This window comes from Etheostoma cragini, chromosome 13, assembly GCF_013103735.1.
Source record: "Etheostoma cragini isolate CJK2018 chromosome 13, CSU_Ecrag_1.0, whole genome shotgun sequence".
Taxonomy (NCBI): Eukaryota; Metazoa; Chordata; class Actinopteri; order Perciformes; family Percidae; genus Etheostoma; species Etheostoma cragini.
Window position 1 is genome coordinate 2,293,281 of NC_048419.1, and position 17,500 is coordinate 2,310,780.

Consider the following 17,500-nt stretch of genomic DNA (forward strand, 5'->3'; position numbering starts at 1 on the left):
CAATGCGCAGCTCCACATAGAGAATGGAATTAAAGAAAAAAAAAAATGGGATCACCCAGTAGGGAATAATGAAAGCAGATGCATAATAAAGTCATTTGGATGCAAGTCAAAGTGGATCATCTCAGATCTAGATTTTCTAAGACTGTTTGTGTTTTTAAATGTAACCCCTCCAATGCCAGAAGGTTCTTATTCCCTTTAGGGCTCCAGTAAGGAATGACTTTAACAAAAACAGCAGCTCCTAGCTGACCATTATTCCCGTAAAACAGGAACAACAGTTACTTATTATGCTTTTAGAGCCATAGAATAGTTAGATTTTCATTAAAGAAAGTGAAATTAATGTTTGAATTAAGTTGAATTCACTTATCATGTATCAGTGTTTGCCCCGTAGGGCATCAAAACAGATAACGTCTCTTAATTAGTGGCCTGCTGTGTAATGATGAACTGTCATCGTGGTGGAGGAAGCAGCTCAGCAGCATGTTGTTGTCCAGTTACATCATTCATTCATCATCCACATGGAGCCTCTCTGGGCCAGACTCTGGACTCCTTAACATTCAACAGATGCTCTTTCTGACACTGGATCAGACTGATGCAACTGTGATTCAGGCCTGGTAACACACTTCATTTATTAGCCCCGAGGAGATCTAGTTCTTCTTAGTTGTGTGAAAATGAAGATTTCTGACTTGTTACAAGAGTGCACCTCAACATCTTCAGAGGTGCGGTCTGTGCCTGAATTGGACCAAAAAGGGTGCCAGTACCCTTATTCAGCAGATATGGTCATCATGTGTCTTGGATATATTTCTATTTATACTATTAATTATAGTTCAGACACCTTCAGCCTACCAAGAGCCTGGGTCTGTCCCAGGTTTCTCCCTAAAAGGAGTTTTTCCTCGCCACTGTCACACTAAATGCTAGCTCTTAGGGGAACTATTAGAACTGCCGGGTCTTTATAAATTATAGAGTGTGGTCTAGACCCTACCCTACCCTGTAAAGTGTCTTGAGATAACTCTTGTGATGATTTCATACTATAAATAAAATTGAATTGACCTATATCTTGAAGCGGTCTGAAAATGTGGTTATGAAACAAAGAATTAGTCCTGGTGAGTACTGGGTGTGGTTACTACTGCAACTCTCAAACCAAAAGTATTCTATGGTTATTTGAATTTTTTTTTAAATATTGCCCTACATTTGCGGGTCAAGAGGGTTGCCTGCAGTCTGAGCAACGTGGACCAGTCTGGGGATATGAAGCAGAGTGGTGGAGGCAGTTTCTACAGTACAGTATGTATGAATTATGAAATGTGCATTTGGGACCAGCAGTAGTGCAGATCATGCATAAATGCAAGGGCAAGCTGGGCTGTGTGACTTTTTGAGGGAGAGCTGAAGGACGGTCTCCGCTGAAGCCCACAAGCTCTCTGAAACAGCTCCATCACAGGTGGAGGAGGCTGGGTCAACTCCTATCTGTTAAAATGGATTATTACAAACTGATATTTTAAACTGAGGGGGAGGTCTGTACTTGTCATCAAATGCTAATCTGCAAGAGCTGTTAATATTACATCCAAATTCTGAAAAGAATCAGGAGTAAATGACTTCTTTCTCTGTAATTCATCTGGGAATAGTCATCCGGTTCAAACCGGATTGTTGAAAGTAGATCACTCTTTAGAAGATGCACTGCTCTACAAATCGCTGATTAAATCGTTTTCACACATTCTTCCGACTAATTCATTTTCAAACTCCTCTCTTTTAACACATTTCTTCTTTTAATCATCATGTGGTGATACAGTTTATTAATCCCAACATCCCCATAATGTAATAAACACATACATATGTACATATAGTATGTGTGACAGCTCTGTTGTGCAGAACTAATCCAGGTTAACACGTAATCAGGCTAAACCACATGTATTAATTCTGGATTTCCAAAATCTTGATCTATTCTTGAAAGGACTTAACAGTCAACTAAATGTGTTTATTTTTTGGTGTCATGTATAGGCAATTCTCTGAAAATAAGATCATAGTGGTTTCTTAATAAACTGCTCAGGCTTATCTAAAATCTGAATTAAATCACTGTTTTCCATCATAATGAAATTTGCATCTGAAATTGATTTTATTCAGGGACTTTCCTCCAAAACCTCTTGGTCATAATCAATAATGATAATAAGAAAATCTGCATTTTAGCAGGTTTGGGTTACTAAAACCCAGACTCATGTCAAACCATCAGCCTTCTAATCTGCCACATATAGTAAAGTCACAAGTAGTACTTTGATAAATGTCCCAATTCAGTAGACGTGTTGTATCAGATTTACAGATGACCGTGTCAACGAGACCGTTTGAATGGGCTTTTTAAGGAAGATATTTTACTTTTCACCTCGGTTATGGCACTCTGAGACGTCGGTTGATGTTTTTTCTTAAGACTTGAGTCGTACATTTCGCTTGCAGGACTGGAAGTGAGCTGTGAGTGAGAGGGAGCTACTAGGAGGATAAGATGTCGGCTGGATGTGGCCCGAGAGTTCTTATGCCAACGTGAGAGAGTACAGTGTTTCTTTTTCACTTTGAAAAGGCAAAGTGCTCCTCCCTACCTCTCCCCTCCATCTTGCTACATTTCTCTCACACTCCCCCATCCTCTCATCTCGTAGTCTCCACTCAGCGCTCTCTCTCTCTCTCTCTCTCTCTCTCTCTCTCTCTCTCTCTCTCTCTCTCTCTCTCTGCAGTGCTGTGTTTTTGATGTAAAAAGATCAACCATAATTCCTGGATTGGGCTTCTTTGTGCACTAATTACACTCTGCTGTTTGTTGGGATGCCAAACATATGTTTATTCTAATGAGCAAACGTGCTGATTAACAGTCATCCTTATTTCTTTGCTTCTTCTTTTTACACTGAATTTATTCACTTCATTCCAAATTGTAACAGTATGCCTTTCATCCATTTCTTATTAGCGTCTTCTTTCAAAGCCAAGAGACAAAACAAGACCAATTCCATGGCTGGTGTCTTTAGAAGAAACTCAGGGGGGAGGAGCAGGACGGGGAGGTGGGGGGGTGTTATCAGTTATGCTATAATTCAATTACAGCATCTATTGAGAGAGAAGAGAAAGGAGAAACTTTGCCTGGGGTTCCTCCCATCAACCACCACCACCGCCCTATTATAGGAGTTGAACAAAAACCTCTGGCCCGGCTCGGAGGATGTCATCATTAAACCAGACTGGGAGGGATCCCGTGCGTTTCAAACCAGCTATTTGATCTCCCTGTCTGATCTAATCTGCTTCTGTGATCTATTATGGACGAGAGTGCGATGCGGAGAAGAAAGAAAGAAGAGGCCGTTTTAACAAGTTTCTGGTTAGATGCAGTTATTTGCCCCTGAACCTGTACAACCCCATCCATTCCTCCTTTGCAGGTCATCAGCTACTTTTTAATTAGGAGAGATAAAGACAAAATAGGCAGAAGAAAAAAGGTTATCTTGCAGCCCCAGGGTAAATGATGAAACTGATGTGATGGAGGCACATGGCGGCAAGAGGGAAGTGAAATGAGGAGGATAGAAGCTTGTATGTAGAGAATCTCTGCAAACGTGTGTGTGTGTGTGCGCGTGTGGCTCAGCACTGCCAGATGGACACTTGTCATAAAATTGATTAATGATCAGTGATTGACTCATAAAGCCATCATAGGAGCCCTCATCATCAGTTAGGAATCTATTTGTCTCTTACATTTTCACTGTTTGTCTTGATGGGAATCGACAGAACTGCAGCGCTTCATGTAGTTTTGAAAGAGAGGTATTTATCTCAGAGCAACGTGCCTAAAATAGAGGCTTTCATCCTCGTCCTATAGCCCTCCATAACAGTCTCTTACATATGAATCATTGTCTGCGCTGCTCTACCTGAGGGTTTCATAAAGGTGATTCCCCTTCGGGATGATACCAGCGTGAATCTACTTCCTCTTCCTGCATTGCAGCTGGGAAACTAGAGCTGTGGTTTATGTGTTCCTCCAGCAGTTCTGGGACCAGATACTCACTGGAGTTTTTTTGTGGCATGGTTGGCAGGCACCTGAGGCAGTTTATATTCATACAACTTCTATTCAAAGACAGAAATAAATCTTCTTTTTAACGTCTTTTTGAAAACGGAGAACACAATAGAATTGAGTTTTTTACGGGTAAAAAGATCCTGTAATTTCTCTCTGGAGGAATCTTTGCTCTCATTTTCGCTGTTGTTGGTTTTGGAAACATTTAGGCTGCAATTTTTAACTTTTTTGAACATCACCAATGAGCAGCTTATCAAATATGTTTCAGCATGGGCTTCCTACTACTGGATTGTTATTATTGGCTGCGCAGTTCCTTTACTTCAAAGCTGAGAAAATATAGAAACTTATCTTTAAAGAGGAAAACTGCAGCGGTGCAAAAGCTAAATATATGTTGAAAATCACAAGCAATGAGTAACTGATGAAGAGTGAAAACTGCGTTATTACCTTGCTGCTAACAATTTAGCAGTTATACAGATATTTAATTAGCTAGTTTGCAGATTAATTCCTGATTAAAGCCACATGTTATTCATCCTTGGTGGAGGTGGAGTACCCCACTACTCAAAAAACCAAAATGTCGACCCGTCTACCTTCTGCCATTTCTATCCCAAACTCTTGAGTGTGCCATTTATAATCAACTCTCTACTAATCTCCACCAGAACAACCGTCTTGATCCCCACCAGTGTGGCTTCGAGGCTGGCCACTCAACAGAAAGTGCCCCCCTTGCTCTCACTGATTAGCTTCACACCGCCAGAGCAACCTCACTCTCTTTTCCGTCGTCATCCTTCTGGATCTTTCTGCTGCCTTTGACACAGTGAACCACCAAATCTTTGTTTCAACACTCCAGGATCTGGGTGTCTCAGGCTCTGCAACTCCATGGTAGTCCCCAGCCAGACTGCTAGAAGCCTGGGTGGGACACTCGAGAACCAGCTCTCATTCACTGCCAACGTTGCTGCAAACACCCGATCGCATAGATTCATGCTGCATGACGTCAGAAGGATACGTCCCCTTCTAACGCAGAAAGCAGCTCAGGTTCTGGTTCAGGCTCAAGTCATCTCAAATCTAGACTACTGCAACTCCTTCCTGAATGGCCCGCCTGCATGTCCCATCCGGCCCGTACAGCTCAGTCAGAAGGCAGCAGCTCGACTTGCCTCCTCAAGTTCTCTCACACTACACCGCTCCTCCACTGTCTTCACTGGTACCAGTTGCTGCTCGCGTCTGCTTCAAGACACAAGTACTTGCCTACTGGGCCACGAACGGCTCAGCCTCAGCATACATCCAGGACATGGTCAAACCCTATACCCCAACCCCCCATTCCTTATTTAAAGCTAATGTACTTGCATGTGTCATCTGGAGTTTGCACCTTCAGTGTTGAAAGCACTTGGAAGTTGCTTTGGATAAAAACGTCAGCTAAATGACATGAAATTTATTGTAGTGTAATGTAATTCAGACTCACTGGAATATGACTATTTATTTAGGAGATGTTGCAGTGTCTGCTGTCAGTGTGAACACACTTAGTGAAGAGTTCATGGTGACATAAGGTCATAGTGCAGCTCTGGCTCATTGATTAACAACAATTTGGGTTCATTCATCATCCCAGAGCCCAGTGGTGACGTCCCTTTGGCCTCCAGGTGGGGCAGCAGGTGGCAGTCAGTGCAGCTGGGGACAAACTGGAACCAGGCCAGCTACACTGGAGAGCTGTTGGCATTGTGTTCCAAAATGTTCCAGAGTCACAGTAATAGATTCTCCGGTCTGGTGTGACTGGTTCAATTTAAATTGTTGGTGAAATGATTGGATGCAGTAGCTATTTTAGTTATTGTGAACAAGTCTTAGTGACGGACTGTAGGAGTCCTGTGAGTTACTTTGAACGTCTGTCTCACTTCTGATATTTTAAATGAATTCCTCTTACACCAGAAATGTTGGACAGGTAGGAGGTTAGGAGCTTAACTGAATGGACACAAGGTTAGTTGGTGTTTTATTTTAGTGGTGGCGATTGTTTTGGGGGCGACTGCCACCCTGCTTGGTTGGTAATCTAGCCTATACTTTGCGTCTAGAAAAAAGAGGACTTGAAGATTGTACATCAGTGTGTCAACTCCCACTGGGGGTTCTGTTACAGACCACAAAGAAGACAAACTAATAGCATGTTTGGTTGTGGTTGGTGAATACAGTCCACTAGACAGAAGTTGCAGTAAATGACAGATGGAGGCTCCTACAGCCTCTGGTGACTCTGAACCAACGTCCTGCCCTGAACTGTGATCCAAATCAAACATCCCTGCACACCACGTACAGCACCAGGTGTGCGTGTGCTTCCTGCATGGGCTCACATATGGCACTTCTCCCTGTTCAATCAACTCTCACTGTGTGTGTGTGTGTGTGTGTGTGTGTGTGTGTGTGTGTGTGTGTGTGTGTGTGTGTGAGAGAGAAAGCGACACTCTGGCTTTACGTGAGATTCTCACCGTGTTTTCATTTAAAATGACACGAAAGACTCGACACCACATCAAAGCATGGCGTTGCAGCAGGGAGCGTCCTGTGTGGGTCCCTGGAAGAAAACTTCCTAGTGTTACTGTGTTTCTTGGCTCTTACTGGGCAAAGATTACGGATATTGACATTGATACTATAAAGGAGAAGTGCTTCCGAGCATGTTGAATGTCACAATTCACGGCTCAACCTGAAAGGGATGCTTGTGAAGGAGGCATCTTGAAGACAGCAGCAAAAATGTTGAAACTATTCCAGGTAGTAGAATGTGTACACTACACATTGTGTAAGGCCCATGTACTGACATTAATGCATAATGAAAAGTTGGCTTTTTAAGACAATGTGCTGAAAATGCAAAAATCAGTCCCTTAGAGCACAGGCTTTAAATTATTTAAGCATTACATTTGTAAATTATTCATTTCAATGTCATTTTTTTGCAGAAATCTCTTCACATCTCCCTGTACATAATGACATTAAAGCTGCCACTTGACCTATTGGATCTGTTTAAGAAAGTCACCGTTGGACTTTTTCCTCTGACGCAAAGTTTTGCAAAGTTTCAGCAGCGATAAAAAGATTCTAGGGAACAAACTTCAGTTTGCAACAACAACAAGGGCACAGACTGTTGCCTTAAAATGGAATTCAATTGAAAAGGTCCATAGGACTTTATTTATAGTCTTTACGGTCAAATAAGAGCATTGTTGTGTTTAATACAAATATTTTAATAGAGAAAGTATAACGTTTTCCCATTACACATCCCCCCCCCCCCCTTCTGCCACTAGCAATACAGACGCAGTGATTAGTGACGATTCTCTGACCAATCAGCTGCCTGCAGTGATTAGTGACTATTCTCTCTGACCAATCAGCCGTCTGCAGGTTTTCACGTCACCTTCTGGTATTGCTTCAGCTCGCTTGGAACCTCAACTGAGGTAGTACTACGAAAAGTACCTGTTAGCAGGTACCATGGACTTTTTTTTTCGTAATGGAAAACCAAAAAATGGCGAGTCAAGCAGGTACCACGTAGTGGAAAAAACACTTCATATCAAATGCCATGTTTGGCTATATATTTCTATTTTGCCGTTTTTCAGTCTGGAGAAGTCATGTGATGCAGCCTAACATCATACAGTGTGTCTTCACCATTGACATACACACACACACACACAAATATCCTAGTTTTAAATATCTGTATATATTTATGTCAAATGTACAGTTTTACAAGTCTTTACATTTGTATTAGAATATACTTTTTGTTTGATATTGCTTAATACCCATTCAATTAAACATATAAAATGATATAAAGCCATCCTAGTATAGTATTAATGCACATATAACTGTTTATTGTGTTTTGTGTGTTGCTATGGCAACATAGTTATTGAAACAGTCGTCTGCCCAACTCCCATTGTACCGCTCGAGGACCCGAAGAAAGACCAACTGGATACTCAAGAACTAATCAACCAGCTGGTCTCTAAAGATGCTGGCCTGGAGGAGGAGAAAAAGAAACTCCTGATGAAAAAAATTGCCAAAAGGAGAGTAAAATCAAGGAAGAAAATGAAGAGATTGACTCTCTCAGAGAAAGTCTGAAGGCAGAGAAGAACATCTCCCAGTCAGCCAAACCTCCCTGGAGGGGCGAGTTCAACCGGATCGCCGGGCTCATGAAACAGGAGCAAGAGAGGAACACATAGACCCCGGAGAGGAGATTTAATGATATATTATCACACACGCAGTACCAGAATTTGATGGACATGACACAATGCTCCGAACTCTGGCAGAGGACAGTGAGAGGAAGTTGAGCAAAGAAAAGGGTGATCTGATCATCAAAATAATGGAGGAAAAGACGGCTCTGGAAGTCAAGTATTTGGAGAAGGAAGCCCAGCTCGTGGAGAAGGAAAGGCAGGTCATCCAGAGGGAGGCGGAGGTTTAAACAAAACTCGCCACTCGGAAAGATGAAATGACGTGTGAGCTCGCTGCGAAAGAGGAGAGCTTTGAGAAACGGCAGGAGCTGGAAAGAGAGAGCAGAGAGAAGGAGTGGAACAACCGAAGGAGCCAAATAAAGAACAACATTAAGCTCTTAAAAGAGCAGATCTCTGCTCTTCAGGTACATGAGCACTGCCTCCAAGAGTTTAAAAGGATGAGCAGAAGGATGGAGGAGGAGTGGCCAAAGAGAGCCAGATGGAGAATGAAATCTGAAAAAGCAGAACTCTGAGTTTCTGAGAGCTAAGTGCATTAGCTCAGTAAGCTGTTTGAAACTCTGCAGGTCCCAAACTTCCCAAGTTATTTTGGTTCTAACATGCCCACTTGTAACATATAATGTACTCACACTGATTACAGCCAAGTGCATTTCATGGACACACTGAGAATGGCACACTTGACTGCAATACACACCAGGTTCATGAAATAGATTTATTACAACGTTGAACTGATTTTTGTAGTTTTCATTCCCTTCACTAAGTCAATTACAGACATGTAGAAACTTCTTGACCTGTGCTTTAGATTTTCATCATGTTGTTCATAAAAGGACTCTGTGTAAAACATCTCACACATTAACCAACAGTGTTTTTTTTCTGGGTTTCATAATACATTATAGTGTCATACTCTTTTGTTCTTACTATGCTGTCATATTGTTTTACCCTTACAATCAGTAAAAGGTTTTTGGCTCTGAACGTACATGTTTGTATGCTAACATTGAGTGACTCTGCATGTGCGACCTTGTGTGTGTGTGTGTGTGTGTGTGTGTGTGTGAGAGTGAGAGAGTGGGAACAGCGAGCTCCTGCATGTCCTCCTAAGTGCTCCTGAATGTCACATCCTATCTGCAGCCTGTCCCCGAGGCACAAATGGACACTCCATCCACTTGTCAGGTGATTAATCTCTGCTCCCCTCTCTCCTCATCTCCTCTCCATCTCGTATTCACTCTACACACACCGCTTCGTCAGCCATTCAGATGACCGTCACACGCACACACACACACACACACTTATCCCTAGCCTCACCTCTCCCAGTCTCCGCCCATTAGAGATCAATGAGGAAGATGGATGTAGTATTGAGCACATTTATTTAGAGGTGGAGTGTTTTTTTTTTTTGTATTCGTGCTCTGGCAGGATTATCAGGATTCCTCTGAAAGATGAAGAAGTTACATGACGATCAAAGGGCCAACACTGGGTTATGCCCGGATTAAGCCCCTCTCAGGGTTTTTTTACATCTCTCGATCCCATCTTTTATTGATTTTTCTGTATTTTACTCTGTAGTATTTGTGTAAACCAATAAACTAGGGAAACAGTTAGCAGAAAGGGAGCTGGACAGGTGAAAGCTCTGCAGATTCCTTATGAGTACTTGTGGATGAAACAGAAACAGCTCGCACATGTTCTGGAACGCTGTGTGAGGGTGTTAATGGGCTTCTAGAGGCCCAACATGTCAAGGCTGTTGCTTTAGTGCGGCTGCTGGGCTCTCACGCTGCTGAATGCTGATTAGTGATGGGAGGGTAGAGAATAGTCTACCTGTATATTAACAATGTTCACCGAAGCACGCGCACAGCAAGAGCCGCCGAGCAATGAGACAAACTCGTCACGTCCGCTCTCCTTTCACCTCTTGTCCTCCATAAAGGCGAGACATTGGACTGTAAAGTGGTGGAGTTATTTCTGTCAAGGGCCATGGCTGAGCGTTAACTGTGTCCTCACCCTGGCACTTCTGAAGAGCAGAAACCCTCCATTTTCCACAGCCCGCGCAGGAACTTTTAGCCATTCAGTGCAGGCTTGGAAAGGCAAAGTGCGTTTAATGAGACATGCCTTGCCATCTCCTCTCTTGTAGCTCCCAATTGAGGAGACAATGAAGTTTCATTGGCCCATACTGTGTAATCCCTGACTTCTTTAATGTAATTGGAAATCAAACAGTCCCCTTCAGACTGTCCCTTTATTACTCAAGGCAGCTGGATGGAGGTTTTTGTATCAAGGCAGTTATTGGTCTCAGGATGTGGACCTTTTTTATTGAGGAAAACCAATAACATTTCCTTTATGATGGAGCCAGGTAGTTTTACATGTGTATCAGTGCCTGTAGCCCTGACTTTTATCAGCATTGTAACACATATATGTTCCAGTTCGGTTCATATTACTGTTGAATTAATTGGTGATTGTGGGTCAAATCCATCAGGTGTTTCTTGCATTGGTTATGGCTGGGATTTAAAAGTTGCGTTTTTGTGCCTCAACATATCTCAAGTCACAATATCCTGAGATGATTACCCTCCAAATGAAGTTGTCAGACTGCAGGAAAGACAAAGACATCAAGATTAAGACCCGTCTGTCTCATTCTGTCTTCCATTCACAATTTCCAATCTTTAAACCCCTGTCTCTCCTCTCCGGCTCCAGTTGTTGTAGAGGCTCAACCGGGTATTAACACACAATTACAATCTATTAAGGAAGCATTACTGAGAGGACCAGTGCTGTTAGCTGCTCATTCACTACTAAATTAACTTGTTCTCAGAGCCAGCCGAGTCATGGAAAAAGGCTCCCGAAATATCTCTGTATTGTCTGTAAGTAAAAGTGATAATGATTATGGGTTTGTTTCATCAGAACACACACATATACACAGTATTAGGAGTCATTGGGACACCATTAATTGAAATGTTTGTTGTTTTCTGTAAAAAAGTAGCTGTGTAGACGCCTGATAGCCTTTGTTTGTCTCGGGTTGTTTTTAAATGGCACAGAAAATGTCATGTGTATAAATCTCTTAGTGCTCGCAGATAATTGAGTTGCTGGATTTACAGTTTACATATGGAAATATTTAGATATACAGTCATTTTCAGCGATGCAATTATTATTTTTCCTCCCAAAAAGTCATGCATTTTAATGCTAATCATCATTGTCAGGCTATATATAGCTGACCGCACCATAACGTTTCTTTTATTGTTTAATGAGCGAACCGTACTTACCTGGACACGGCGGCCCTCCCCCTCTCAAGCTCTGCACCCCTGTGCGAGACGTGATGCACCTTTAATGTGTCGTAGTGAATTGAGAACAGCAGGGTGGGAGGTAGGCTGCACACCGGGAGCCCACAAGGCACGCCAAGATCAAGCAACAGAGCGAAAGGAGACATTCCTCTGCATACATGAATATCATTCCAGCGAGAGAGAAAGAAGAACAAAGACCACCAAAGTTAATGACTTTTCTGTATCTTCAAGTGTGCTGCTGGGTCTCCTCTGCCCTCTTGTAGTTGCTGCAAGGTAAAAACAACAAGTAGCTGTGGCAGTAGTACCAGATAAGAGCTCTTATTGAGAACATGGTTTTCTTTATTTGTTCTGTTCCTGTCATGGTATATTAAACCAGCTATATATATCATTTTTTTTAATACACAGCCATGTTGAATAGGCCCTACTTGACTCTGCTTGTTCAATCACAGCATTCTACAGTCTGTTGTTTTTATAGAAGTTATCAGCGCCATAGAGCCCGCTCTACATTCCGCCTTACATATTAACAACGGATCAGAGAACTACTTCATGTGAGGGGGGTCGCTCTGATCAACCCTGATAATTAACCCCGAAATCAGCTGTTTTTCTCTGCACTAAGGAGTCTAATAGCGTCTTTCAAAATCAGAATATTTTATTTATCACCTCGGGGAAATTGTTTACTTACAGTCAAATTCATGGTAAAAAACGAGTAAGAAAAGAGCGAGTCAGTAAGGGTATAAAGTAACATACAGTAGCTACAACATGAAATAAAAACATTAAGTAGAAGTTAAGTGAGATTAGGTTAAAATAAGTAAGATTCTTAAATAATGGATGGTACTTCTATTGTAGTGTAGGTCTGTTTTCATACAGAAACAGTGCCTAAGTCACTGTTTAAGACACACAAATTGACTTTTTGGGTTCATTGTCAGCGCTCTCATAGTATAATACTGGCCTCAGAAGACACCCGTGGGTTGTGAGTGATCACAGAAGGCTTGTGTCATGTGGACGCGCCGACAGTTTTGTTGTCAACACTTAGAGTTCCTCACGGGGTCGACAGAAACTACGCGCTATAGCTTTAAATGCCAAGACGCCCTTGCGCTCGTCACTTTGCTCCCAGCGGTTCCCAAGGAGCTGATCTGTAACCCACATGTGAAACTAAAGGCACTGTTTATGTAGGACAAACCTGGAAAAATAAAGGGCACAGTAACAATAATCATCATCATTTCCTCCAATATTTCCGTGCTGCCCTCTCTGTCTTTCTGCCAAACGCCCAGAACAAGCTAATTAAAGCTTCATTCAGGCATGAAAATCACTCTGCTTTCATCCTTTCTCCAGTCACATCAAGGACATGCATAATGACATGTGTTTTACGGCTGTAATTCCCTCGTGCATGTTAGACGTTTCTCTCCGTTCGCCCCCGCCTGCATGCTAATCACCGATGTGGCACAGCGCAGTTTTCTGACTGTGTCAGCGGGTTGCACCCGCCAAGACAGACACATTTTTAAAATGTGTTGAGGTGGATGTGTGGCAGCTTTATCGAAGCTGGAGAGCCAGTCTGAGAGGTTATGCAGATCAAACGGCACCAAAAACACACACGGGTTGCTGGGAAACACAATCAAACATGCACAAACTCCCCCAGGCCTAACACGCTGTAGGGCTTCAAACTTAACTACCACTCGTCCAGGAATGCACACTTCCCCATGAGTCTGTCTGGAAGAGCAGAACAGAAGGACATTGAACTTTCATCTTCTGTTCTATTAAAAAGGCCAGAAGCCAAAAAAAGAAGTTGTAAGTGTCCTGTGTGTGTGTGTGTGTGTGTGTGTGTGATTGTGCTTCCTGTATTTTGCTCATCTCTGTCTGTGATTAAGCAAAGATGTAATGAATAGGGACAGCGCCCTGTTGTTTGGCCATGGAGTGCTGTTTTCCAGCTGAGAGAGCCATTAACCTGTTAGGAGGACTGACTTAGATTGCACAATCCGACCTGACCGAAGCGCAGACCTGTTTCTATCAAACGAAGTGATGAATCATAACCGTTTGACAGGATGTCCACTTTTGTTTGTGGCTGCGTGACAGAACAAGCAGCTCTGCGCACAAAAAGATCGTGCTCCCTTTTGTGAATGTGTTCAACTGTACATGAGTGGGTCTACTTTCTGTATATAAGTGATTCTGTGTTTGTGTTCCCCAGACCAGCGCGGTGCTCTGTTCAGGAGGCTGTGCCCTGCTGGCTGTCAGCTCCCTGTTGGCCATCATCACCATCTTCCTGCCCAGTGGAGGATGTGAGAGGAGGATCTGCACCCTGGCTGGATACATGCAGATGGCTGCAGGTCGGTACAGATGGGACTACCAGCATACTGTGTACATCATAGTAGATACAGACAGATAGATAGACTCATGGTCCATAAAATAACAACAAAACAAAAAAAGATATAGATACACAAGACCATATAGATACACCAATTAAACAGGACAGCTATACCAGTGATCCCATAAGGGTGACTGGTACAGCAAAGCACTGCAACTTGGGTCAATGCATTTATACATCAGATTCCTCAGTAAAACAGAGAATGTAATAACTCCTAAGTGTACTCCTAGTTAGAGGACATCCTTCTCACAATCTGTGTAAAATTCATAATTCCAGTATCTTGCACGGTCCCTGTGCCTCTCAAGTAGAAGTCGTCCTTCACAATCCCATCTTTCACCCTTAGAGCCGCTGGAAAACAAACACTGATAGCGCTGCCTATTTTTTTTTATTGTAGAAAAGGAACAGACTTTGTTGCCTATCAGTCAAAAAAAAAAGAAAAAAAGAAACAACTCGAGGACAGCTGCTGCTAGGCAACCAGAGTCTGCATAGCACTTGTAGGGGTGAACCAGCACAGGGAAGGCGAGGATAGATTTAGTGCCTGCTGTAAAAAGACAATTATGCCTCCTTAACACAGGTCATCGGTTCAGGGTTACATGTGACTTATCTGGCTGCCACTTTCACTCCAACAGAGGAGTAGTCTCGTAAACAATGCGCGGTCTTGTCAGCGCCTGGGCTTTAAAAACCCATAATAGAGGCTCATGTCACTGCGTTTTCATCGCGCATCTAACCATTTAAATGGCAGTTAGTATGAATGCCTTTTTTCCTGTCACACGACATAACACGTTTTCCTACATATTTTCCTATGCATGTTGCACCGTAGCGTAACTATGACTCTTTTTTTTATTTACATTCCTGCCATTTTCTGCCTTTTTTTAAGCTTTTCTAACACTTGTGTCGCCAGTTGGCCTTACTAAGTGTGAAGTCACTTCTCTCTCTGTTCGCAACTGATCCATAAACCCTCATTTGTTTAGTTTCAGTAGCAATTGTGTAGTCTATCCTTGAGAATATTGAGTAGCTAATTTAAATCCCTGCATGTGGCATTTAACTGAGCGTAATTAGAGGCTGTATTCATTGAGCAGGTTAAATCCTTACTGACACAACTGGAACTTTCACAGGGTTAGGGTTAATGTTGTGTTTAAAATGGCACTTATTGCTTAAAGCCAGACTCGTATACTTCTCTGTCTGACTCCAGAATCAGAGAATCGGAGAATGAGAAGGAGTGTCGTTCTTGTGAATGTGTGTGTGTTTGTGCATGTCTCTGTATAGTAATCCCATTCTGTGCCGTAGAGCTGTGTGTCTTTCGCGACAGACTTCGCCGGGCTTTTGTTCCGTTTCCAGGTCATCTCATGTCTAGATAGACCGAGGTTTCCCAGAAAGCCCGGGAAGCCCCGAGGAAGGCGGATCACAAAAGTGTTTGTTTTCCCAGCATTGCAAGGGTGTGTTTGTAAGTGTGTGTTGAGTGCCACCAAAGAGGGCTGATGAACTTAAACAAGTAGATTAGGAACAACAGTTTTCTTTGTGGTGCGTTTTTCCAGTGTTGTATTTTAAGGTGTGTGTGTGTTGTCTAGCAGATTGGGAGAAATGAACTGGCAATCTTTTCAGTTAGAAGCCTGTTTTAAACTCTGTGTTTTCTACAGTGTGTGCGCTTTGTTTGTGTGTATGTTCATGTAAATGTATGTTGTACATTTAGCTCACACAAACAATGGCTGAAACTTGAATATTTTGTCATCTTTCTAGTGTCTTTGTGTGTGTGTGTGTGTCTGTGTGTGTGTGTGTGAATATTATTTAGCATGCAAAATGTAAACACAAAGAGTCTGCACTCATAGCGGGCATGAGAGCATCAACTAGAGGCTGAATCATATTACCACCTCCTTTAAACTGCTCATACAGCCCACCTCCAAAAACATTACCTCCATCTGCTGCATCAGTGCTACTGTCACACAGCTAGAACGTAGGAGGCACCACCCAGAAAAGGTTTGGAGGTTCTCCTAGAAGTAGGAACACATGACCTTACACGTCAACAATTCCGTCATGCCAGCTCACACAGGAAAAAAACTCTTTTTTTGAGGTAAAACTTCCCGGCTCTTTCTTTTCCCGGACCTGTGGTCACGTGGCTGGAGTCCAGAATTAGACGTGAACTTGTTCAACCTCCACTGGTTCAGCTCAGCGCTCCATCCAGAGGTTTAGCTGCTGCGTCGCCGAGCACTGCCGCCATCAATGTTTGATGCTTCGAGAGAGAGGGGGGGGGGGGGGGGGGAGGCAGAACATTTCTGTGTGCTAAGGCGGGGAGCTTTTTCTCCTGTAATGCATATTTCATCGGCCTGTTCATCTTAGTGGTCAGGATCCGTGTGTGTGTGTGTGTGTGTGTGTGTGTGTGTGTGTGTGTGTGTGTGTGTGTGTGTGTGTGTGTGTGTGTGTGGAGAATGAACAGACAGAAATTCACATACAAAGTCACACATTTTACAGGTTAATGGAATAAATACAAGCATTACTGATTTGATGCACATTGACCTAATTTCTCGCGTAGCTAAAGTTCTAGCAGTGACAGTGACTCTATCCTTCATGCTGATCTCTCCAGTTATTTCAATTTATTCACATTCGTCCGCTGACAGAAGCAGCTGAACATCACGTTGGGGTTTCGTCGTGGTACAGCGCTCAGACAGATTCATGCAGTTATCTGTTCAGTGCTGAAGACATGTCACACTCTGCTGAGTGTACAAGCACTCGGTGCACATACAGGCTTAATATCATTGGTTTTCCTGCAGGGTTATATGGCCATATTAACATATGGAGATAATTTACACGATGTGCTTACATAAAAATGTGCTGGAGATTTTACGAGCTGCATTGATTGCCTGTTGTTTTCTCATTTTGTTGATATGTGGTGTGCAAGTAAGTAGTATTCCAGTTTAAAAAAAACATTATTGTGTGAAAATAGCTCTTTGGGGGGGACTTGGGTTGAGGACTTGAAAGCGGTGTGCCTGAAGCAGTGGTTTTGTGCTTTTGAAAGACATGTGAACCACAGTGGTTTTTCTTACCTGTACAGTTGCAGATGTTTGTGGTGCTTATGTTTTTTTTATTTTGTATTCTTACATGGAGAGATAACCGGAGAGAAATGGCTCCCAGCAATAAATCACAAGTCAAATCTGGCTTTCCTTGAAATGCTCAATTTGGCTGCACTCCTTTTAAAAAAAAAAAAAAAAAAAAAAAAAAAGACAACTAGGTAAACCCAAATTTTCCTGTGGTGCTAACAGGGGATCCTGTGATTTAAGAAACATTCCATGTGCGGCAGCATCAAAACTTTCCCAAAATATCCAGATCATATTGAAGCTTTTTGCCCCCCCCATGAGAGAGAGACATCATGGCTTTCAAACAAGCAAAGTGGGAGTTGGTCAAGGCCACACCCCCAGCCTCCACCTTGCCCCCCCCTCTCTCTCCTCCTCAATATCTACAGACTCAGAAATGGCACATACTAAGGAAAGCTCATTGTGGGACTGGCTCTAGTGGCTGGAATTCTGCACTAAGGGTGAATTTTGAGAAAGACACTTCAGATACAGTATTAGGGGACCACTAAGGTCTATATAAAAGAGACTTCAGATACAGTATTAGGGGACCACTAAGGTCTATATAAAGAGACTTCAGATACAGTATTAGGGGACCACTAAGGTCTATATAAAAGAGACTTCAGATACAGTATTAAGGGACCACTGTCTATATAAAAGAGACTTCAGATACA

The 17,500-nt window shown here is 42.6% G+C and overlaps 1 protein-coding gene across 1 annotated transcript in view; it reads left to right on the forward strand.

Moving 5' to 3' along the window:
* The window catches only part of LOC117955584 (transmembrane protein 211), a 93,484-nt gene that overhangs the window by 12,801 nt on the left and 63,183 nt on the right, over positions 1 to 17,500 (forward strand). The window contains exon 2 of the mRNA XM_034890164.1: positions 13,588 to 13,726. Coding sequence (XP_034746055.1) covers positions 13,588 to 13,726 — 139 coding nt within the window. The remainder of the gene's footprint in view (positions 1 to 13,587; positions 13,727 to 17,500) is intronic.